The 23,852-nt window shown below is 37.9% G+C and overlaps 2 protein-coding genes and 2 long non-coding RNA genes across 5 annotated transcripts; 2 read left to right on the top strand and 2 right to left on the bottom strand.

Annotated features, from left to right (window-relative positions):
* Positions 1-983: 983 nt before the first annotated feature.
* Positions 984-2,729, bottom strand: LOC147752791 (uncharacterized). The gene is made up of 2 exons (XR_015313101.1): positions 1,794-2,729; positions 984-1,096 (listed from the first exon to the last, which is right to left on the bottom strand). It is a non-coding gene; the product is annotated as an uncharacterized LOC147752791 (long non-coding RNA).
* A 198-nt stretch (positions 2,730-2,927) lies between these two features.
* LOC111265556 (uncharacterized) lies at positions 2,928-16,819 on the top strand. Of its 2 annotated transcripts, XM_022842333.2 has the most exons (12): positions 2,928-3,317; positions 4,024-4,152; positions 5,751-5,842; positions 8,694-8,804; positions 9,367-9,488; positions 9,676-9,834; positions 11,588-11,833; positions 12,253-12,450; positions 12,957-13,031; positions 13,379-13,465; positions 13,989-14,224; positions 14,796-16,819. In XM_022842333.2, exons 1-12 carry the CDS (start codon positions 3,315-3,317, stop codon positions 14,895-14,897), a joined length of 1,560 nt encoding a protein of 519 aa, XP_022698068.1. In that variant the 5' UTR covers positions 2,928-3,314; the 3' UTR covers positions 14,898-16,819. The 2 variants fall into 2 exon arrangements, with proteins under 2 accessions (XP_022698068.1, XP_022698069.1); XM_022842334.2 differs by lacking the exon at positions 4,024-4,152 and having other exon boundaries at positions 2,929-3,317.
* A 481-nt stretch (positions 16,820-17,300) lies between these two features.
* Positions 17,301-18,522, bottom strand: LOC111265552 (uncharacterized). Its single transcript, XR_002683521.1, has 2 exons — positions 17,771-18,522; positions 17,301-17,392 (listed from the first exon to the last, which is right to left on the bottom strand). It is a non-coding gene; the product is annotated as an uncharacterized LOC111265552 (long non-coding RNA).
* Positions 18,523-19,773: 1,251 nt separating this feature from the next.
* On the top strand, positions 19,774-23,728 carry Sumo (Small ubiquitin like modifier). The gene has a single exon (XM_086970538.1). The coding sequence runs from the start codon at positions 22,213-22,215 to the stop codon at positions 22,501-22,503; it is 291 nt and encodes a 96-aa protein (XP_086826664.1). The 5' UTR covers positions 19,774-22,212; the 3' UTR covers positions 22,504-23,728.
* The last annotated feature ends 124 nt before the right edge of the window (positions 23,729-23,852 follow it).

Here is a 23,852-nt window from a genome sequence, read left to right as displayed (position 1 = left end):
ATATATAAGTACAAGTTTGTAATCTGTTTTTTACGCTACGACATTTATGAAAATGCAACAAAGCAAAGTAATATGTTGGCGAACGATACTCACAAAAGGGCATCTATTTTCTGAGAGAGCGTTTTCAAGTGAAAAAGTTATGCCAAATCGGGCTTGCTATCGTTTTTACTTCATTTCATCCCATGCTGCCTTAAGATAGAACAGTGTTAATCCTGAACACGATGTACCTCGTTCTTGATCGGAGGAATGGCATGGCGCTGGAGAGTGAAAAAGAAATGACCAATTTGTAATAAGTCACGGTTTGATGCACCTCATTTACCCTACCCTAAAATATTCCACAGGTTAGATGTATGCTTGTATAATAATAATAAGAATAATAATAATAATAAGGTATGGTAGAAGAAATAGTGTTATTTTCATTTTACAGCTTCTGCATATATTTGTATAGATAGTAGAAATGTCGGAGTCTTTACTAAGTGCAGCATTTAGGTGACAGAACCTGATGATTAATAGCTGATGTAATTTTAGATATTTTAGAATACTACATGGTGACCGCTTGTGATTCTATCGAAAAAAGTCGTTTTGACCATGATCATAGGCCTATTTGAGTCGTTTGTGCCTATTAGTTATTATTGGGAGAATGCACATGTTCTGGCAATGAACACTTCTGAGTCGTATTAATGACTATCGATTTCATTTATACATTAAAGAACATGTTAGAATGAAGGCCAGCTCTCTTCACTAACGCGTCATCGATTCATCTCCCTCAGAAATGTCAAATTTGTTGTTTTTTAAGTAGCAAAGTTCGTCTCACGTTTGAGCATACACATTATAATGCATTTCGTTAATCACTGCCTTTCAGCGCTCATTTACTAGCGGTTTTTTAAATGTCAAGAAAGATGGAAGCTAGAAACAACAATAGGTTGTTCACTCTAAAAGGTGACACAGTAAACTTCAAAAAAAAACAGAGTTGTTCCTTTAAAGGCTTAGGCTTCTTTTATTTTCAGAAAAGTGCGCACGTTTATAGTATATGACCTCTTGTCATTTGGATGGCAACTGGTAATCCCGCGAGTCTAATAGTTTTGGTTACGAGAACCTATAATGTATCAAAAGGTAATAGCGACAAGTTAAACATGAACAATTTTCTTATCAAGAGGTTGTCGAGATTTGGAAAACTGATGCTATGTAGCAATAATGGCCCGTGAGTATGGTGTATGACAGAGAACTGTCAACTGTGGATCCTGCACTTTTCTCATTTTGGTGTGAGACCGAGCGCTCTGGTACAGTTGAAGTGGTACATTAACCTTGGCTGCTTAACGCTAAGTTTTTTCATTATTTTTTTTAATTGTCAACAGTACACTTCAGCCGAAGTGGTCGAGTTAGTGCTTACAATTATGTACAATGCTTACAAATAATACTTACTCCAAACCATAGAACAGATCCAATAAGCAACTGCAGCTATACGTTTGCTTTAAGGTAATAATATTAATTTAGTTGCATCTGCCAACATATGTAACCGTCTGCGATTGTCGCAGAGAGTTAATTTTTCATCAGAAATCACAATTCGGTCAAAAATACGTCATTACTTTAGTATGTTTTTAATCTCGGCTCAAATCAGACGACACCCATGTGCCTAATTATGTTTGACGTAGTTTACGTGACCATTGTCAATAAATATCGAATGCTTACGAATATTAAGCCTGAGTACTAACAGAGTGCTCTTTAAAATGGGTTGGCTTCCACCACAGCTCTCGTTATACGTTTTCGCATATCTACGAGACTTATTTTCTTACGTTTTCGTCCCGGAATTCGTTGAACCTCCAGCTTCCAGTATACCTAATACTGGATTCTGTGCCGAATACACAGTTCATATGACGAGCTGTTTCTGGCATTTTAGTTCCAAGCTTGAATTCATATTCGTAAACTACTCGAATTGTTTCATTTCCTGTGGCTTATTGCAACCCGCCTGTAGAAATTCCGAGTGTCGATCTCCGAATGAACGGACTCAGATTTCAAAGAATACAAGCACATGTCTAGAACACGAAAAAAGGTGTCGCGATGTCATAAACATCGGTAAATATAAGAGTAATGTTTATCACGCACCATACTTAGCGCCATACTTAGTAGCAAATGTATAGTACCGTAACGATATCGCACACGTGTTTAGAGCCGTAAAATATCGAACGATACTTTATAATTGCATTGATCATATTCACCATACAGTAAGTAATGCTTTACTTCACTTGTCAGCTCGATCACACATGAATAATGCAAGATTTTCTCTATCAGTGCTGCTTCTACCGTTATATTGCAGCGTCTGACTAACTTGAATGTTCATTACACAGTCCCATGTGTAACACCAAAACACATTTCAAGCAAATAACTAGCCTTCGGTCGTCGTCTTGTGTGCAAGCTATTGTCACACTACGATTGACATCTGTTGTAATAACAACCAATTAGCATAACACATATAATTGGCTTTCTTTTTGCGAAACGGAATTTTTCGTAAAATTTTTTCAGGCTATATGTTTGAGTGGAAATTTCAGTCGCCACTAGAAGTTGACTTATTGTTTCAGAATTCTCACTACAACGGTCTGCTTAACTTCAGAAATCTTTTGAAGGGAAATTTTACAATGATGGCTTCATTTATGTACTAACTAATTAACTTCAAATATCAATTGCACTGTGACTTTTGTGTATGGTCGGCTGTCAGCATGTTGATGTTGTAATGATTTTGTTTTGTTGTAACTTTCGGAGGCAGCGCGAGTTGTAATTCAACTAAATCCGAATTAAAACCTTTTTCCATCACATGTAAGAAAATCTTGGCCGTGTCTTGGATGCCGTAAAGTCACACACCAGTCTAGCGACTTTTGAACCTAGCCGCGTTCTGGCTCTGAAAAGAGCAACACTCTCCCAATTTGAATAGGCGCGCTTGTACACATGATCTTCCCTGCTAGTGGATCACATGAGCACGGGCCCATCTGTACGGCGCTAAAACAGTAAACTAGGCCACGGACTCTGGATCGTGATAACAGTGCTAAGCGATGCCCGTAAGCCGGTATAAACTTTTTGGCGCCCAAAATTTCGCATGCTGGCAAATGGATTTGTGTTTTGCTTAACTGCTACAAAAAACGACTTGGCTTTCTATGTCCAGTGCGAATGTCTTATTATAGTACTTTAAAATGTTATTGTGGCACTTTTTAGTGTTTGCATAGCACAGTAAATCGGTATTGTAGTACAGTCCTCATGTAGAACATACCCCATTGGAGTTACGTGTGGTACTCGTTGCCAAATCAACTTGGTTCAACTTGTGAATGGTAAGAGAACATATAGAAAAAAAAAATCGTGGATTGGTTAGTTTCAATAATTAAGCGACTGAAGTTAAAGTTTGTCGTAGGATCAATGAACAATGTGAACCTCGATACTGTTCTATACATTACAGCTTAAGATGATATTTATAGACTGCGGTAACTTGGGATGAATGAAAGTACATATGGAATGCTACCTCTTAGTAGAATGAGTGTAAGATCTTTGATTTGAATTCAATAAACATCTGAATAAAAAAGTTAGGTTATATATCGGATGAAACGGGCTTCAACAGCCCATCAAGCTAAGTCTACAAAAAGCTTGTCTATAAAAAAACCCTGAAGAGTTAAAGGACTCCATGAGGCTCTAGTGAATAGAACCTAAAAAATTTTGAAAAGCTTTGAATAAAAGTATATTCGCAACATTTCCGATTACTTGTTCAAGTCCATGCAGTACGGCCTGGTGGGCTAATAATTCAAAACGACAGGCAAGTGTTTAAAAATGTTTATATCAGCAAATCGTTTAAGAGGGTAATTGCTACATAATTTGAACAAAAATTGAAGTTGGCAGTATTTATAGCTAAAGAAATGTAGCTATTTTCTGACCAACCTATTGTATCTTTCACCTCTTTACTAAATGGGATAATAATTAAATATATTAATTGAATGAAATCAAAATGACAATTACTTGGGTTAAGCAAACACTCACTTTATTTAGCTGATGACTGCGGCGTCATTCACGAAGTTCCCACCCACAATGGAAATCACAGCATCGCGAAGAATATTAAAACTAAACTTTCGAAAAAAGGCAAATAAAGTGCCGAGAAAAAATAAATCACTTCTAGAGGTAAGTATAATTTACCTGGTTCTTACTCTTATGTGAAGTAGTTCCAAAGGTGTTTGATTATAATGCTTATGATGTTTCAGACTGATTCGTTGAAACTGATACAAGTCAAAAGTATACGTACTTTCGAATAACCAGTCATCACACAGTTTGTATTTAAATTTAGCTGATAAAAATATTTATTAGACAGGCGACAGAATACGTTTAAAAACTATTCGTCCACAGGACAAAGTGTAGATTCTCACATTTCTTTAATCTTATTCCAATGGCCCCTTTAACTATGGTTTGACCGCATTATATTGCCTATGTGGAGGTGAATATCCTAATTGTACTTGTAATAGAGGTCACGTCGAATACCGTACAGTCATTCCTTAATACCCATAACCGAATAGCTTTTCTCACAATATAGTTTAAACACAGTTTTCGTGCTGGGTACGCTTACTACAAGAATAAGTGTTCCAGACCTGTGTTATGTTATATAACAAAAGTCTGAAACATTTATTTTTGCAACCGACGGGTTGTATTCCATGTCTTTGTCCGGTGTGGTGCATAACTTAAATCGTAGGGGAAAAGGAAGATAAACTGATAGAAATTAATGCCGGTATGTGCCTCGAAGGATGGGAATGATATTGCGGGAGTATAACTGAGGTCAATGCCGGTACAAGGTTAACATCTCCAAGAACGTAGTTTATCATTCGGCTAAAGGCAACGATAACCCTGATAAATTAACGAAGAAACGGACTACTTCATATTTCGATAATGCAAGATGGCAGCCTTGTAATTATAGCAGTCTGGTTTTAGTAGAACTCGAACTCGAAAGTACCCTTGAGAGACGACAATATTATATTATTTCGTTCAAACGTTAGAGATTTAAGTCTTTTTAGACTTGCTAATTGAAGAAACGAGCACCTTTTCGTATATTTACATCAACAAAGGTTGAAAGTTGGAGAGACATTTAATTTAATTGTATAAATAGTTTGGTTATATATATATATATATATATATAAATAGCTCTATACGAAAACCACAAAACTGGATTTTTGAAAAATTAATTCGGTTCATTTTCTGCCACAGAGTCCAATATGATGTTTTTGCTAGAAAACTATTGAAAATTTCTTTAAAATTATCATGCGACCGCTTACGTACCTAGCTTTTCTAGTAGGCGAACTCTCGCATGAAATTTTGAAAATTGAGATCAGTTTAAACTTGAAAAACGTAACCGTAAGGTGTGCTTGAAGCACTATGCTTCAAGTGAGAGCTTTTTTGCAATCAAAGCATATGATAATTCACACAAACGAACGAGCTAACTGTTACAGGGTCCGAGGAAAACGAAAAAATAGAAACATTTAAAACAGCGAAACTGAACAATCTAATCAAGGAGATGAATATTAGAGTAACGGAACAACTCTACTGAGTGAGGATCATGAGGAATAATTCAATGAAAACGAAAGTAGTACAATAACATGATCAAACTTCTAACGTGTTCGGGTCAAGGAAACCTGCACTTGCTATCCAATTGCATCTAAATTATTACACTGAAAACAAGTCGTCCTGATGTTAGGTTAAGGACGTAAATTTAGTTGTGTTTTTACATATTTCAGCACCTATACCATCTAGCCAAACATGATAGACTACCAGATCGGAAAATTTCCTCGACAATTCACAGTGACCTTAACGATATCATTGAGTTCAGGTACGTCTTATACTGGAACGTCTACATATATAGTATATTCATGCAGAACATTTAAGGAACACATTTATCTTTATAACGAGTATGACAATCTTCCTAAAGTATCCAGTCTCTCCTTTCAAAACCTCAGCTTTTATTCCGCTTTACGTTTCTGTATACACCATATGTTGTTTAACCGCGTCTATTACAGGTAAAACGATTTAGAGGCAAGTTCATTTTAATAGCTCGCCAATTAACACAATTCAACATAACTTCTAGATGAGATATGTTCTCATGCTCTCCAGCAAAAAGAAACTATGTCGAAGTTACTGACTAGTGCCATTACGTGTCACTTCGTAAGTCCTTCAGTGCACATACGTACCTCCAATTTGTCTTTAGCTTAAATGGACTTTCTAGCGTTCTAGCTCTGTTGATCAGTGTACCTTCCACGTACCTGAAAAAAAAAAAGAGTTACACTTGTAGCTAGAATTGTAACATTAGAGCCTCTTCTATCCAGACCCAAAACGAGCCGTAAAGCGGTATTCTATTGTACTTGCGGTGCGTGGATCTAATAGGTTCCGCCGCTAATAATATAGCAGTGAAGACCATACTTAAAAATGGACAAGAACAGAGCTCGGTATGTTTTGATCACGAAGGTCGACGGGGTCTCCCATCCTTTTTTAACATGACATTTCGTTGACTATATCTGGCCTCACAAAAACTTGTGCTTGTTAACCTTGTCAGTCCAAAAAAATTTATTCTAGCCGAAGATATAACCCAATAAGTTGGTGTTCAAGCTCAAGTAACTCACGTACTTCCATTGATGAGTGCAACGTACGGAAAAGTATTACTATCGTCTTTCAACAACACTCAGGCAACAAACCTCAAAGCAATTAGGCCCACTTTGAAGGAGCATTATTAAACGATATTTATATATAAGAAAAGATCTTAATATAGGACATCAAGGATGTGCCGGTACCATATGCAGGTGATCCCGAAAAGGTTAACCCTAAGAGGTCGCTTGTAGATGAAATACCGAGCCCTAGATGGATATCTGTGGAAGACCGCAGCTTGCATAATCCAAGTTTGACAGGCTTCCATTACTGTGGATTCAGCGAGCTCGTCTGTGAAAAAAAAAGTGGTATGTGGACGAAGGGTACTCAAATGTACTGGTTTCACTTGTCCAGTACATAATGACAGTGGTTCACACCACATGAGTTTTCAGCATCTGGTATCACGGCCAGATTCGCAACATCTCATTTCGTGCTATGCTTTGCTAAGCACCAACTCACGGACATATTGAGAATGATGAATATTATTCTTCCACAGTGAAGTTTGGCAGAACATATACACAGATAAACAAAAATGTGACATTGAAACGTTTCACTGGCGGGGAGCTCAGAAAATCGACTTTTGTGTCCAGGTTACACTTGTTTATCCTTACTGGAAACCGGGTAATCTATCGCCTGCTTGAAGACTGTTGAAGACTCGAGTTTCCCGTAAATGAGTCAGCTATAATCAAGCATCAAGTAGCTTTTGTCGACTTCATCGATGCACGAAAAGTCGCGCCGCAGTCGGCATTTATCACTGGCTAGAAGAAAAAATCGATTTTCAAGATTATTAAATATTTCGGAAATTTAGGTCAGAGTGAGGAAACTTGGCCAAAGTGCAAGACTGCATTAACGGAGGCAAAAAGGAAAAGATCGTCTGGATCAGGCAGGGTACCGACGTTCAACCATAAGCCCGCTGCTCACAATTTATAAGCGAACGATCTACTGTTATAAGCGGTCGGTCACGATAACGAGCTAGCTTAAACAGAGATATTAACGTTGACGAGTAAGCTTTCGTTAAGGGGTAATAGTAGCAGTAGCTGCAGGAAACATGTGTCAGTTCACTATGCCCCGAAATGCCAGTATATTTCTTCGGGCTTTAGGGTGGCGACGATGTTCTTAAACGTGTACCACAATATCAGCCTGAAATTTGACAAAACACAAATACGGCGTTTTTTGTCATAGCCCATTTGAAGACGCAGCCATCTATCTAGCGTTTAAAGACGTGCGATGAAATTGAGCAGGTGTCCCTAGGCTTATTTAAAGGGCCTCACAGAAGAGATGACCAAGCCTCTCCAGCTAAGGCTTTTGCATGCTTATTTAGACTGCACTGTCTGGGGCTAGGTCCTCTCAGATGATAATTAGGAAATATGCGCGGCCGTCCATCAGAGGTGTGGAGAGCCTGACGTTTAAATTAAACATATGGTGTAAAGATACCAATTTCACTTAAAAAGGAATACTCAGAATTTCGGGCTCCGTCGACTCACGGTTCCACTTAGCTTGGTAAGTCAATGTTGAGGTTTTTCGAAACGACCAACGACACCCCAAAGCTTCGAAAATACATAAGATGGAAATCCGGAAGTTTCCAAATACATATCATGTGAGAAATCGAAATAATTAGCCTATAATCGTGATAGACCTCAGGTCCTGAACACCTATATATATATTATATAGAAACATCAATATCGTTCTATGTTCTTCAAGGTCTAATTGATGTGTAACGCACAGTCAGGTTCTGGCTGAGGATTCCGCAGTCAAACAAGTGTTTTTTAACAACAAGTCATCCCATTGGTCACTACGGGCTTTATTTCTACAATGAGATGCACTACATCACTTAGATGCAGCACTACATCAATTAGAACACTCATAACGTCATCGGCCATCATGTCACCACTGCTAATCTGTTTACCTTTCACCTCTTACAGCGGCCTCAAGTTATTGATTCATTTAAAATTTACGACTCTACGCCAGAGCTAACAGCTAGTCGTCTTCGTCCTCCACCGAGAACTGATAGATTTAAAAGATTTTACGTTGTTCCATTACAGATCTCAGAAGGAAGCAGACAACTTCCCTGAACGCCGTCGATACAACTGTTTTCGTCGTAGTCAACGTAAACTCCCATTAGTTAGGAATATTTCTGACGATGTATTCAATCGGTCAGTAAAGGATACTATTATTTAGCCATGTCTGCCTTATATTTTTTCAGAAAAGACTTGGCCCTAATTTCTATTTATAATGCAGGCTTTAGTGGAAATACTGGTACTGGGAAATTTCTTTTCCCCAAACTCTGAGAACAAAAAGGATGCACTGTCGTCTTTTGAAGGACGTTTGGAGAATAGAGCTATATGATTTGCCTACTAGTTTACGTTGAATTGAAGTAAGCTCAACTCGATTTTTAGTTCAAAAAATATTTGAGGCAGATAACAGGTTCATTACTTGTATCCCAATAATTAATGAACCATTGATCATGTCTTTCAATTCAAGAGATTTATTTAAAATCAATTATTGAGAGTCATTCCCCAAAAATATATTTCTTAAAGAGGTATCACCTTTCGGATCTAGAAGCAGCATACCCCCGTCACACTCAAATGAAAAATGAGCTAAATTGAGTTTTCGCGTAAACTAACCTGCAGCATGTGTCTTTCCAATATAATGCATCTGCAAATGAAACAAAAGAATCTCACTGACGTGCTCTCCATTTGGTACTTATGAAATCAGGCTGAAAGAGTCAATTCAGCAAAAAAGTGAGGATGAGACCCTGCAGGAATATCTCGCTGTAAGCAAAAAGCTTCGCAAAATTCCCGACGAGGTTCATGAAAGTACGGCTCGAGACCTAAATGGTCAGTATTATATCTACTGGTGGGTCATGGTCGATATTGTCTTATATAAACTAAGCTAGCCAGCGTCAGTGTATGCGTATTTAAATTAATTTTAAATGTTATATTCAATATTTCAGCGGGAGCCGTACTCAGGGCGGTCAGAATGCTTTCTAATCTATATTTTTTCTGCTAAAAATGGTTGACACAGATGAGAACGAGTGGCCAGACCTTGACGATGACTACGAAAGTTCGTCAGAAGACGAAGCGTCCGTTGTCTCTGAAACCACGCTGGATCAGGACGATACTGTGGATTCCGAGTCGACGTCTGATGTTGACGACAAAGATTTTACTCTCATAGAGGATGCAGGTATGCTAAATAACTACAAAATATATTTATCTTTGCCTCTAGAACGGAGTTATACTGTCCAAAATAATGTTCTACTTAATTTCAGATTTTTCCAAATGACGCGCGTGTGAGTGACGCAATCATGTTATCCCGCGGAGAAAACCACATAGCCTTTTTTGTGATTTCGCTTTTTATCTTTATAAGATAATGATAATCTTAAAGAAAGTAAAAGCATTACAGTAGCCATTCTTTACGCTTACGCACGTAGAGACAAGGAAACCCTGCATTGCCGAAAAATGGACGTAAGACAAATAATGAATTAAATACCACTCGAAACCCGACAAATTTTGGTTGCGTTTTTAAATATATGGCGCATAAAACAAACACCGTCGCAACTGTTACAAAATATAGATAACTAAGGTTCTATAGATATTTGGATTAATTACGACGCGACGACAATGAAGATTATCAATATTTGTCTAGACACAGAAATTTATTATATAACAAGATTATGTTGGAAACTGAAATTTGGAAGAAAAATGTCGAAGTTGTCGGTCCGGTCTGCCCTAGCTGATTTTCTTTTTTCGGAATTTCAGCGCCAGCTTTCGTTTATTTGATGAAAAGTGTGTTTAAACCCATCATTCTTCGTTATATTTTATATTTTGAGATTCTAAATACACCAGCAACTAATAGCTGATTCCATGCGTAACAAAAATCTGTAGCCATACACACAATTTTTACGTGCAGTATTTTCAGTTAAACTGTGTAATGTGTGGCTACTTGGCTATTATTCATTCCTCAAGCAACTATACTATAGTGACTTTGGACGCGAAATACACTTAAAATAAGGAAATTTATTGGATGGGATATATTTCGAACCAACTTTTGATTAAAAGAAATCATTCCAAGAGGTTTTTTAGAATATTCCGAAATTTAGGTCTCATAGTGCCGTTCACTGCTACAGGTGGTTGACATTTAGTACGACACGATGTGGGTCAGTTCGACATCGAATGTAGATTTCCTCACGTGTCCTTAGGTTTTGTAGGTAACTTAGCGGAACGATCAAATAATAATTAACTAGTCCAACTAGGACAGCAGGCAGATGCATTGCGAGTGTGCCGATAGTGTATTCTAGCCGAAATTTATGATCAAGATTGATCGCATTCGCGATAAAGATTATATTAGCGTAACCAGAAATAACTTATAAATCACTAATAATATTGTTGGCGTCTAAGTACTCTTAGACTCTAACGTATTATTAATATTTTTGGTTATTGCTTTCGTTTCTAAATGTTGGTGCGAATTTCATATCGCTAAAAGGCCTTTGTACCAGTGGGCTATCGCCATAATCTTGACCTTATCACATTCTATGTTGCAAGACCTAAAATGATGGTGCTGTGAATAGCTTCTTGATAGACCACGTCCTATTGTATCGAACCCACTTTTTATGGACCTAGCAAGACCCTTTTGAGTAATGCTGTCAGCTGTAGGATCTTAGTTGTTTTTTCGTATACGTCATACAATGCTCTGGATTGTTTCGGCAGCTTTTTGACATACTAATAATGTACCTAGAAAATGCTATTTTTATACCAAATTAAGAGCTCTAACTAAATTTTTTTTAATTTGAAAAAATTATTAAAACAAGCTGCTTTTCAATGGCGTATAAAAGATGGTTATCATAAAAACCAGGATTTAGGGTATCGTTTGTTTGTAAGGAAAAATAATCATAAGAATGTTAATTATTATTATAATATATGTCTACCTTTGGTTTCAGATAAGGCAGTAAATTTGACTGAGTGTGTTCTTTTACCTGAAAGTAATAGTATCCCATTTGAGATCCGCTCCCGCACGCGGCGACGTAATATGGGTATTATTTCGGAAAACGTTCTTACAGAACATAGGTCTCATGACCAAGATTCCCTCTGCAATGCCCTGAAAAATTCCTGTTGTGTAGTCCTTCAGCGACTAAATGATAGCGATATATCTTGCTGCAAGCCCTCCGTAGACGACCTCGCCAACAGTAAGTGGTTCTTTATGCGCAATGTTTTTAAATTAAATGTTAACGCCAATTATTTTTTATGTTATTTACGTTCTTCGCCGGTCTTTTTTACAAATTAGCATACATTAATGTATGCAGATATACATTAATCACAAGCAAGACAACGCCCTTACCTATAAACGGGCCGTCGTCAATTACCAGCTATTGTTATACTATCGACATATGTAAATCAAGACTTCGCTGTTTCAAGAAAATAGTTTGACAAAGGTTTATTTAGCTTGCGTTAATTCCTTTTGTTGTCACGCGATATACTTAGTAAATGCGTGATAATGATTCAAAACGTGAATTTCTGCCATGTCTTTCCTATTATTTACACCGTTTACGCATAAAGTTAGCTTTTCTTTGTTCTGTGTTTTTGTTGTGCTTGTGAACGATTTCAGTACCTTCGGCTTTCGATCCACCAAGTTGTTCAAGTTCTATTTCGCAATCATCACTTAATAATGACGATATGCGGACCCACCTGGAACTTGGCGAAACTGCGAAAACAATTGACCACACGACCGAGACTCACGTTTTCGCAGATCTGGCCGATGAGAACACATTTTTTAATGTCGCTCAAGGAAAGCCAACCATACAAGGTGATCTTGACTCTAGTACAAATGGTTATAAGAACCTAATAGTAAAGCCGTAACGTGAATCTACCATTCATTGTATAAACAATAACAAATTAAGTCGATTTGGATTAGACAATAAGTTGCATGTCGTGTAGTATTATGTTGACATATTGCCTATAAAAGGTAGGTGCGTAACTCACGAGATAAAGGAACTTACGTACCTAGTTGAGGTGTCGAAAAAGTCCTTTATCTTGTGGGATACGAGTAATGGTAAAGAATCTACGTAAAGCAAATTATAGTTTCACACCGGAATATTTTTTTCGGTAAAGTTTTAATGTAAAGGTGTCAAATTATGGTACAACAAAGCATTGCTTTTTTTCTAACGGAAAACGTAGCAATCTAAAAATTGCTCTTTGGGAGTGGACATCTATATGATTAATCGGACGATTCAATCTACTTCCGAAAATTCTACCTATGATCAAAAAATTCACAGTTGGCCCCTTTTGTGAACGAATTCTTATCCGTTTCAGCGCCTTCGAGTGAACCCCAAACTCCAAAGAGTAATAAGAAGACAGCCCCAAATAAATTGGGCACTTTAACACTTGGTAAGGAGCATATTTGCCTTGGAAATGACAGTGTGCAATTACGCACTGGATTATTGTGTCACAATTTCTGATGACAAGCTTAGCAGGTTTTTTGGCCCACAAATCTCATTAGTACATACACACACGGAATGTAATAGAGTTTGTCTGCACTGCAGCGCAACTTTACATTTTTTTGGCTAAAAACAGTAAAAAAAATCGTAGTGAATCCGTCCTAATGTGTTAGTGAAACGAGAGAACATCAATTTGAGAAAAATAATTTGAATATTTTTTCTATGTGAAGTTGAAGTAGCACAGAAGTTGCGCTTCACCAAATATTTGAGTGATTTTTTTGGCAAATGTTGTTTCAGCCTCTTTGAGTCGGCTGTCGACGCTAGCATCTCCAGGCAACACTACTGAAACGCCAAGCCAGAAACGACTTCGCGAATTAGGAATATGTACGTGCATTCTTAAGATTTCATATTTTAAAAATTCAGTTTGATTGATAAAATACACAAAAAAATCTATATAGTTACATCTTTCAGCTTCGAAAGCGTTACTAATTCGATATATTACTTGAAAAAATCTGGTCCAACATTCCGCTGGTAGAATTTTATTTTTGCACTTGCAGGAAGCTTTGACTTTGTTCTGAAATTTAACTTCGTTATTTTTAGATGTGGCATGTTTTAACCAAAATTTAGTGAGACTCCCTCTATTAATCTCGCTTCACGGATGGTTGCTATCAAGAAAATGACTTGCAGAGCAAAGAAAATATTTCGGATTAAATTAGTGGTTTTAATTTCAAGTTGAAGCTGTGGTAGATTGTGATATTCAGTTTTAGAAACAAAGAAAAACACCCCATCTCCCAGACAGAATTGTGTAGGCAAAATATAAAGGATGACAAATATATTAATAGTTTTATTTTTGTAGTACCATTCACGAATTCTGTCTTCTCACTTCGTCGGCATTTTTTTCCCCCAGTATCAAAGCTGAGGCGAAAAATTGAGTCTCCTTCGTCAACGTCACATAGATCGACATACTCGGATAGTAAATGCGCCAAGAGGAACAATCTAAGCAACAACGAAACCTACAACAGCAACACAATCATCAAACGTTTTGCTACAATTGATATAGCGTCAACACCGAAAAAACGCAGTCGCCATTCAACCAGTAGCAAACAACTTGAAAGAACGGTTCAGGTTTTCGCTACACCATCGGTAATATTTTTTTGGTTCTAATTATAACAACTTAGCGCGGCAACTTCCAAGTTTGTAGATAGAAACTGAACGCTTCATACAAAAAATACTGGCACCATATATGCACATTATACACCATTGTACATATATGTAACATTTATAATACCTACATGTTAAAATGAATACTTGCTTTCATTATTTCTGTTTACTGTTTTTTTTTACTGTTATTTATACAAGAAACGTTCAGATTTGCGAAAATTAACACGATTTTTTAATAAAAAGTGTGTAGTAAGTATTTCAACCTGTATTGCTATTGTTATTAGATAAAATAAACGACAGATTATTGAATGAAGCCACAAAAAAGAGGCCTAGGATAGGGATTAAGTCTATCCTAACAAATAAGATTGCATTAGTCAAAATGTATCTATGCCTTGAAAACAGCTCCGGTCCGACCGACAAAGTTTTTTTTTTCAGTAAACCTTATAATTTTTGAAAACGACCGATTGTCTAATCGTCCTCTATACTAACTACTACAGCCTCCCTGTAGGAAATAACTAAGCCTTCAAGTTAATTCATATTTTTATATTTTCAGCGACCTTTCCGGACTCTGGAGGATGCCATGGCTCCAACTATTGACCTAACACATCTCATTGAAATTCGTAGCGTACCACGCCGCGACTTCACGTATATTTAACTTATCTGTTGGCTAAATAGACGACGTGGTATCAGCAATAAAATCTTACTTACTTACTTGAGCTTTACTGGAAAATGTTACTAAGGCCGTCGTTCGTACTGCTTCATTCACATGAATATTTTTTTGAAAGATTTTACAATGCAAAATATGAGTAAATAGATTATGCATATTGTGGATTTTTGTTCATAGCAAAATATCGCATAAAAATGCTTAAGAAGCTAATTCGATAATGCAGTATTATGCTTGACTAAAATATTTAGCTGCCCTTGCCCGGTATTGTACTGCTTGGAAGCTGAAGTCGTAAAAAATGCCGGTTCAGTAAGATAAAAGCCAATCAGGAACATACATTATTAGAGGCCAGTGCAAAATAACCAAGTGACATGGGCATAATCAATGCCGTACTATAATAATGGGATGCATTCACTTACTACTACATATTAATGTAAATGAATATTTTGTACATAGTAATATGAATAGGTGTTTTATTGGTGTGAAGGGATGTACGGTATTAGCACATTGTTCCTGACCATCTCCTTGTAGTAGTGAACTTCATACACAAATTATATGCGTTTTTTTCTCTAAGGCATCAGTTCTCATGTTTTTATATCTTGGTAACCAACGAAACTTCAAATTCGCTAGTTAGATTTCAGCAAATTAACCGACTTAGCGAAGTGATGCATATCACACATGACATGACTTTAATTCAGATCGGCAGGGATCAGCATCATAATGAAACGTGCTTGTAGTGTGAAGCGCTTAAAAGTCAGCGGGCATGAAAATAAAAGGATTCAACCCTTAACGGCATATATGGCGTCTACTACAACAGTCAAAAAAATTATTCGTCTAAATGTGAGTCGAACGGTCCCCGCCATGAATCATGTAACTTCCAAATCCGACAATCTTGAGCAAAGTTACAATTTATGTCGATAAAAATTTTGTAGCTAATAAGTTATTCAGAAAGCATTTAAATTGAAACCCGATATAATTTCCGAAACGTCCACGGGTAATTCGGGCAGATTAATGGTAATGATTGCTTTTTACGTAGCCCGGCTATAAACAAATAGCTTGGTAAATAGCGCTTTAAAAACGGCGGGCCTATAAACGCAAAAGAATTTACCAAACAAAATGCTAAAAAGTACACCTTGAGGACTAAAATTATGGTCGATAAGAAGATGTGCAAAACGATTAATCGCAAAAAAAATTACCAGAAATAGATTAGGCAAAAAAATAGCATCGAACAAGAAGGAAGGCGGCTTTGGTGATACTCTTGGGGCCAATGAGTATCAAGCAAATGAGCAACACTACCATAGCTGCCAGAATCTTGAATTCCTGAATAATTTTATAAATGTGTAAGGTTGTATTCGACAGTACAGTGTAGTTACTTGATAACAACGCACGACCTCACCGCCACGCTTCAACCATGGCCTGGATCGAGAAAGATAGCATCGAGCAGCGGCTTCAGCTCCCGTATTCTCACCATCTGTGTCATACATTAGTTTTTATACTTTGAATAAAACGATGGATGACATAACGTATCATTCCGTCGTTGATTTCAAACAGGCCATTAATATAGGGATTAGATTAGGTTAGTAATGCAGTTACTAGTACACAGCTGTTACGATGTTCCCAGAGCGCCAGCGTGCGTCCATAAAGCATCAAAAAGAGTACATCTGAAATTTATTAAAATATCATTGTTTTACCTTACATTGTTTTTCGACCCGTTAAATGGCTCTAGCCAACTTAGTGATTTGATTTTAATCCCACATTCCTTTGCTCTGTCTAAGGTAACTGCACTGATTTGTATACATATTTTATTGCGAGATCTATTAAACATTCTGAGATTAAAGCCGTAGGCGTCATAGCCGTTAACACATAACCATGTCGTAAATAAAACTGACAGCATTTGAAAGTCTATTGTGAAATTTGTAATTGCTAAATGTACAGTAATTCAAGGCTTTTTCAGAATCTACTGGATGATTGACAGAAAGGCTCTTATTCGTATAGATTGATGAGAAACATAAACTGTATGGGAAGCTTACGTATTCTAGCTAGTAGAAAAAGCGATAATTAAAAATAAACGTAGCTTAAACATTTTTGCTTATTTTAGCCACAATGTAGTCATGCATGTTCCTATAGGTGGACATAGCCATATATGTTGTCGAAGTGGAGCATCGATCTTATCCCTTCCCATTGCAAATATAGTAAATCTATACAATGGTATGCTCATATGGTATACCATATTCATGTATGACATCTCTTCCGTAGAGAATTCCTATAAGAGATTAGATCACTGCAATATTTTTTAAATGTTCCACTCTTTATCAAAGCATAGTTCCTTTAAAGTCTAGATTATATATCTAACGTAGAATCAGGGTTATTTAAATACAAACAGCCTATAGTACATCCGTTCTGCATTTTCTTTATTTTTAGTTTGTCTTAAGTTTATATAACAATCGTTGGTTTTCCATTGGTCAGGGTATCTATTTATTCATTTCCTAAGGACAGAAAATCGAACCCACATCGAAATATAAACGAAGTAAGCTCTTACTCATATCGATCACATGTAAAAAAGATATTTATGAATATTGTGCAAATTCAATAACAATACACTCACTTCCTTATCAACATTGGAGGATTTTTTCAACAATGTTATATATATATATATCAATTAAGTCTATTGCAGATTGTAGTAATCTCTCTTTTCAACATCGGTATATAACACTTGTTTAAATATACGACCGTTTAAGCAGATTCATTCTTTCTTCTATAGTTTTTGCGCTCCCTAGGAGCTTGCCTAGCTTGGGAGGTCTACAATGTACAAGTTTCTTTCTATAAAAATTTCTAGTTCCTATTATTGATTTCAATGCGGTTACCTTTATGACTTTCCCTGAGCTAGCTGCGTTCAATACACCCACGAGCAGAAAAAAAAACTCCAGCTCAGACAAATATCACGAAGCGCATAGAAGCCTGAAGGCGGGAAGAATTGTTTCTTCGAGGATGCCTAAATCGTTCCTGCTAAGAGATTGTCAGAATTGGCACCAGCAGTGTCAATAATCGCCTGTGACATTTTCTCTGTTCCTCTGCTAGGCTTGCGAGTATCGACACCACTAAACGCCTGCTATTTACCTGAATCTTTATCAGTAATAACTGCCTATGCATAGGCATGGCTTGGAGATCAAGGCCAGCCTAAGGATCGTTTGTAAATCTAATGCGTTAACTGCTGCCATAAAAAAATTGTAGTCATACCAGACTACCAATAATAACTACATCGGCCACTAGCTAAACGTAAAAGTTGCGTCAAAGTTTGCAAGCCAACTATGTGCTTCGAAAAGCAGCCCTTAGGGTTAGCGCTTTACAAAATGGCTGATTAATTGTGGTTGAACATCGATTAGGTCCAGGTAGCATAGGGCATTAGCGTCATTGATTAGCTGGCTAATGCATCCAACTACACTTTACAGGATATCCTAGTGTACGTCGCTTACGGCAAGATTTGAACGGTAAATCACAATGTCCTTGAGCTATAGACGTGTCTCGAAAGTCCTGCCCGCCACTAATGATATTTGTTAAAACTTTGACAGCTAGGAAAACTACGCGAGTATCATATGAGTAAAGCAATTCAACAAAAACTGAACATGCATTGTCTACCCATCTTGCTGTACTGCTTGACCGTGTGAGAAGTGCGTAGGCAGTATCGCGCCATATATATTGGTTCGGTTGCAGGCCTGCCATCAAAACGAAAATGAAATTATTCTTAATTAATGTGTTGCGCAGGATGTTATTCCTAGTATACCGAATAATATCTTCCGCTGAAAATCTCTAGTCACTGCTATTATCCACTTAACAGCGATGCTCGTTGCATTATCAACCTCTACTGATCATTACTTGATGAAGCTACATATTGCCTTCCTCATCTTTTTTCACAGTTAAAAAGTTGTTATTAGTTGCTTTTGCTAATTAATTCACAATACTGAGCTCGCCCAAAACACGAAGAGCTTTGCACGCGATTATTGGCGCACATTGAGAACAATTAGTATAATATTAAGCATCTATTGCTTATATAACGTACTCTGGTCGCTCGTTCAGCTCATTTTAAGTAACTCTCTTGTCTACATTGTGAAATATCTACGTACTGTGAAACCTATTCATATCCGAGTTCTAATTACAAATTACCAATAAATCTCTCTAGACAAACGTTAAAATTGAACGCAGTATTGAAGTTTACGCCGGTATTCGACAGAGCTGCATAATAAGATAATTGCTAAATAGTGAGACTAATGAAGTGTCGCATAAAAAGCACCTGTCTATAAATCCTGCACAAATCGTGGCACTGCTTGGAATTGACAGAATGCATCCTGAAGCTGATTAATTGAATTTGTTAATTTCTTGGAGCATTAGCAAGATCAACTGCACTAAAGACGGGAGAATGTTGTACAGTGCTACCGTGAGAAAAATTATAATGACCCAGTTTACATTCTCAGTCGATAATTTAGTGTTAACATATGACTTAATAATACATATAACTATACACATGGAGCCGAATGCATCTAAGGAATCCTAATGCGTCTATAGCATAGTAAATTTTCTAAACCTATTTTAGGCAGCTACTTTCACAGTTCTCCAGTTAAACGGATTTAAAACTCTTTTTGATATTATGCATTTCCGCTATATAAGCAGAACAAGTTAGGAGAAGACAGGTTTTTACGAAACGTATTGACATTCGTACGTAACATTTAAATTACTTTTATACCCCATCCAGTCTAATGTTTTATTCTTAAGTTAGCCGTATCGCTTAATTGCTAACTCTAGAAAATGTATATCTAGTGCATGCATTATACCACTCAAGCTATCTTGAAGTAAAATTTAGCGGCATTTTATTATGATTAGGATACTATAAATATTATATTACTACCAACGACACGTGAAGTGAAACGATTTGCAAAATATTCCAAAATTGCACTCTCTAGTATCTCCGTACGATTGACCCATTCATTTTCTATACTTAGTAGTTTCGTCACGTTCATAGCTGTATTGAGGCCAAAGAATAGACATTTGAAAACTTCCACCTTATGCGTAAGGCGGGATATTTATGAATTCGAGTTCAGGTTAAGCATATCTTGCTTTTTTGCTGTCTGTCTTACATTATAATTAAAGTAATAGTTTTATTTATCCAAAGGTTTTTGGCAATTTAACGTTTATGTTACGTCGTTATTGCCCCTTATTTATCTTATCCCCCACAGGCCTACGCAAGTATGAACACGGTCTATTCAAACCTTACGTTCTGTTCTTAGGTGTAGGATCATTTACTGCTACGGTAGACGTTTCGACGTCCTCGGATGATCCGATGCAACGACAAGCGTCTGACGTCGTGCTAATGCTTCTACTCAAGAGATTCAGTTGTATCTTTTTTCAAGCTGCTTAAGAAGTGCTTTTCTTACGCCTGAAACCTGCTAATTCATTTTGACAGATCGCGTATGAAAGATATCCTTCCGATTTTCTCTCATAAGCTTCTTTTTATTTCGCAAATTTTAATAACTAATTAGCGAAAGTATTACGCTTCGTCACTACTTAGAAGCTGACAGAATTTAATTCTCTGAATGAGCAAATAACTTATAGCGTCCAATAGCGCGTTCAGTCGAATCCTAAGAACATTTCTGGTAGTTTGCAAACATATTGTTTAAAAAATTAAAGCATAAAACATTGATAGTGCCTAGAAGTGGTCACAGCGAAAGGCAACCAATCCAACCAAGGCACTGAAAATCATAGAAAAGTTATAATCATAAAACAACTGAAGCTCAAAATACGATAGAATGATATATTGTCCAGTATTTAATTTCACCTTGCTGACGTCACTTTTTTTCATTTTGCCGCATAAAATCTTGAGACTCATTTCCCGCAGGTTTTACAGGCGGTCCTTTTAGAAAAGGAACAGGCTTTACGTGTACATTAATAGTTATGCGGCCAGAAGTTCCTAAACGCAAACCATGTGTGAAACGATACGCTAATTTATACTTCAGTTGTGGGAACGATAACCGGCAACACAAAACCGGCATTCAGAACTTTCAGTTACAAAATGACTGTAATACCACTGTGCATCAAGATAATGTTCACTTCCTTTTAAATTACTTTATTATACGCACTTCTACATCGCAACAAGGTTTCTAACATTTCTTTGACGTGTGAACTTCATTCTGCCCTAATCCTAATCGCAATATCATTGCAAAGCAGAATATCCACAAGCTATTTTTAGGACATTTTTTTGGTACCTCTTTTTATACATTAACTTTTTCCGATAGTACAAGTTATTCAAGTTGCTTCAAGAAATGTGTGTGCTGACGCGTGCACTAAGCCGGTTTTACGCTCGCATCTTCGAAGCCATCGAAATATATGTGTACGTAGAGCTATACCCCGCCAAGAGGTTAATGCAGCACCTTCCGTCGACAAACAAGTTTCTTATATGCAATAAAACAAAAAATGTTATACTGCGGAAAACCATTATCTGAGTCGATTCCGTTTGCCCAATAGCTAGTCTAAGCACCATCCGGTAAACCGATCTGGGTGGGCTTGAACATGTTGGTCATCAAACGCGAACAAATTCTTCGGTTGGCGGCGACTCCGCTGATATCGAACAGCGGACGGTAGCTTTGATTCTGCTGTTTCTCTTGGCGCCATGCGCTGCGCTGTTGCTCTAATCGTCGCTCTCGCGCCACAAGTTCAAATTTGCGCGCGCTCTTCTTTTGTGGTACATGCAATATCGCCGATTGGTGGCCGGCCATTCCGAGCCAACGGTGTGGTTCCTGACGAATTGCCGAATAATGTTTGGTACGCGGCCGCTGGCTGCTCCGACGCCGCCATATTGGTGCCACACTTAGTCTCATCATTGTGCCGGTGTGTGCACGAAAAGTGGCTGGTCTGCACTGTTGACTTACGAGTGGTTTGGTCTGTCTGAGGCCCTGCGAAGTCGCGACCACTGAAGAAAAAAGTACAGCAGCAACAACGACAGTTTCTTGCTTCCATTCAGTTTTGTTACTTTGTGCTGTACCCAGCTATTGCAGTGTTTACGAGACGCTAAGGTTTTCTTTTCGGTATTGGTGCCGCGGATTGTTCGCTGCCTCCTCGATCCGCCTGCCTCGCAACGGTAACGTTTTGGGTAGTGACGGCAACAGCAGTAACAATAAAACAGACTAATAACGAAAGCGTTTCTTCGCAGACTTCGGCGGTATCTGTTTTTGCACGAAGCTATCGGACCTTGTGTCCTTTGTTGTAATCGTCGTGCCTGCCGGAGTTGTTAATCCGTAGCAACAAATAGTCAGCCAACATGTCTGACGCAAACAAGGACGCCAAAAACGAGGCTGAGCAGATCAACCTGAAAGTGGTTGGCCAGGATGGGGGTGTTGTCCACTTCAAAATCAAGAAGCACACGCCGCTCCGCAAACTGATGGCAACGTACTGTGATCGTGCAGGACTGAACATTCAAAATGTTCGATTCCGCTTCGACGGTCAGCCGATCAATGAGTCAGACACTCCATCCGGGTTGGACATGGAGGACGATGACACGATTGACGTGTTTCAGCAGCAAGTCGGTGGCAGTGGGATAGTGCTGTTATAAGAAGCACCAGTTTGTCTATGATGTAAACAACGGCACGATGCGGTAAACATTTTACTATTAACAACTACCACAGTGTCGAGGGCGTTCAGGCTAGCGGAGACCGGGAACCATAAGGGCGTTCGAAGGAAGGAGGCTGAAGGAACAGCATTAAGAACTGTCATTTTGGCATCACATCGAGGCCGGGTGGCACCTATTAAGCAGGTCACATCGTGGTCTTTGTATGAACAGCGTTTTACGTTTGTGTGTGTATGAGTGAATCTGCCCTCCTATGTGAGCATTGGGCGCCTGTAGTGCTCCCAGCAACCGGCAACGACAAGAAGCGCTCAGATTGAACCGAATCGAATTAGTTAAGCAAACTATGCGTATACATACACGTAAGGTACCGTAAGGAAAAAATCAAGTAGATGTGGCATACGTCGCTCCTTATTATCGTCCCGTATCAACCGTTAAATAACAGTTCATGGAAATTCTTCAAAATTAGTCAAAAGCGGCAATAACTGCTGTACTACAAGCTGTTAATAGGTGATGAGAATTTTTAGTGTTTTCGCCTCACGTTGGGCAGCTCCTTAGTTTAGGTCCGACGTCAAGTGACGATATCTGGTTCGCCAGCTTTGAGTACTTGGCTTTTGCTGAGGTTTATGTTGAATCCTAAAAATATTTAGCATCAAACCTGCAGCAATTAATTACTATATCTACGACTATAGCTATCTTTTTTCGCAGTAAGGCTGGTGAACTCTTTTCTTATGTGTATGATGTATGTGATGTGTACTAATGCCATGATGGCTGTGGTAGTGAGAGATTCCGGCGTCAAATCAGCTCTACTTCAACTTCCTTCAGCTCCGTCGCCTTGAAAACGAAACAATGGAGAAGTAGAGAAAGACAAACACGACAACAGCCAAGACGTTTTAGCGAACACGGCAGCAAGAGTAACAGGGGCCGAACTCCAAAAATCAATATCGCAACAACCAAAAAATTACATAGCTCCCGCTCCTGGACAGTAACAGCCATTGTAGACCGCCGAAGAAGCAGCAAGACCGCCCTCGTGCTGGTAATATCCAGTCCAAAACGGGAAAATGACTTACCTATATGTTTACACATATATATTGAGAGAAAGAAATGAAAGAAAGCCTTTTTGCAGACACAGCGAACACCTACAGATATCGTTTTATTAAAATACTAACATGGTTTGATAGTATCACAGAGGCACATGGGAAACAAGATAAAATGCCGCCATATCTCGTCATTACACACGAACACATCACGCCTAGACATATACCGAAAAGAAATCAGAACCAAATACAACCAACCAACAGCAGCGATAATTATAACCTATGGCGATGATAAGGATT

This window comes from Varroa jacobsoni, unplaced genomic scaffold (genome assembly GCF_002532875.2).
Source record: "Varroa jacobsoni isolate VJ856 unplaced genomic scaffold, vjacob_1.0 scaffold_985, whole genome shotgun sequence".
NCBI lineage: Eukaryota > Metazoa > Arthropoda > Arachnida > Mesostigmata > Varroidae > Varroa > Varroa jacobsoni.
Note: the sequence above shows the minus strand (reverse complement) of the source record. Positions and strands in the feature narration are given on the sequence as shown.

What these genes read in the sequence shown, in the direction of transcription:
- LOC111265556 (XM_022842333.2), top strand. An exon ending in AAAATAAATCACTTCTAGAG is followed by an intron (nt 4,153 to 5,750) that starts GTAAGTATAATT and finishes TACATATTTCAG; the next exon opens with CACCTATACCATCTAGCCAA. An exon ending in AGGAAAGCCAACCATACAAG is followed by an intron (nt 12,451 to 12,956) that starts GTGATCTTGACT and finishes TATCCGTTTCAG; the next exon opens with CGCCTTCGAGTGAACCCCAA.
- Sumo (XM_086970538.1), top strand. Translation starts at nt 22,213, where the DNA reads ATGTCTGACGCAAACAAGGACGCCAAAAACGAGGCTGAGCAGATCAAC.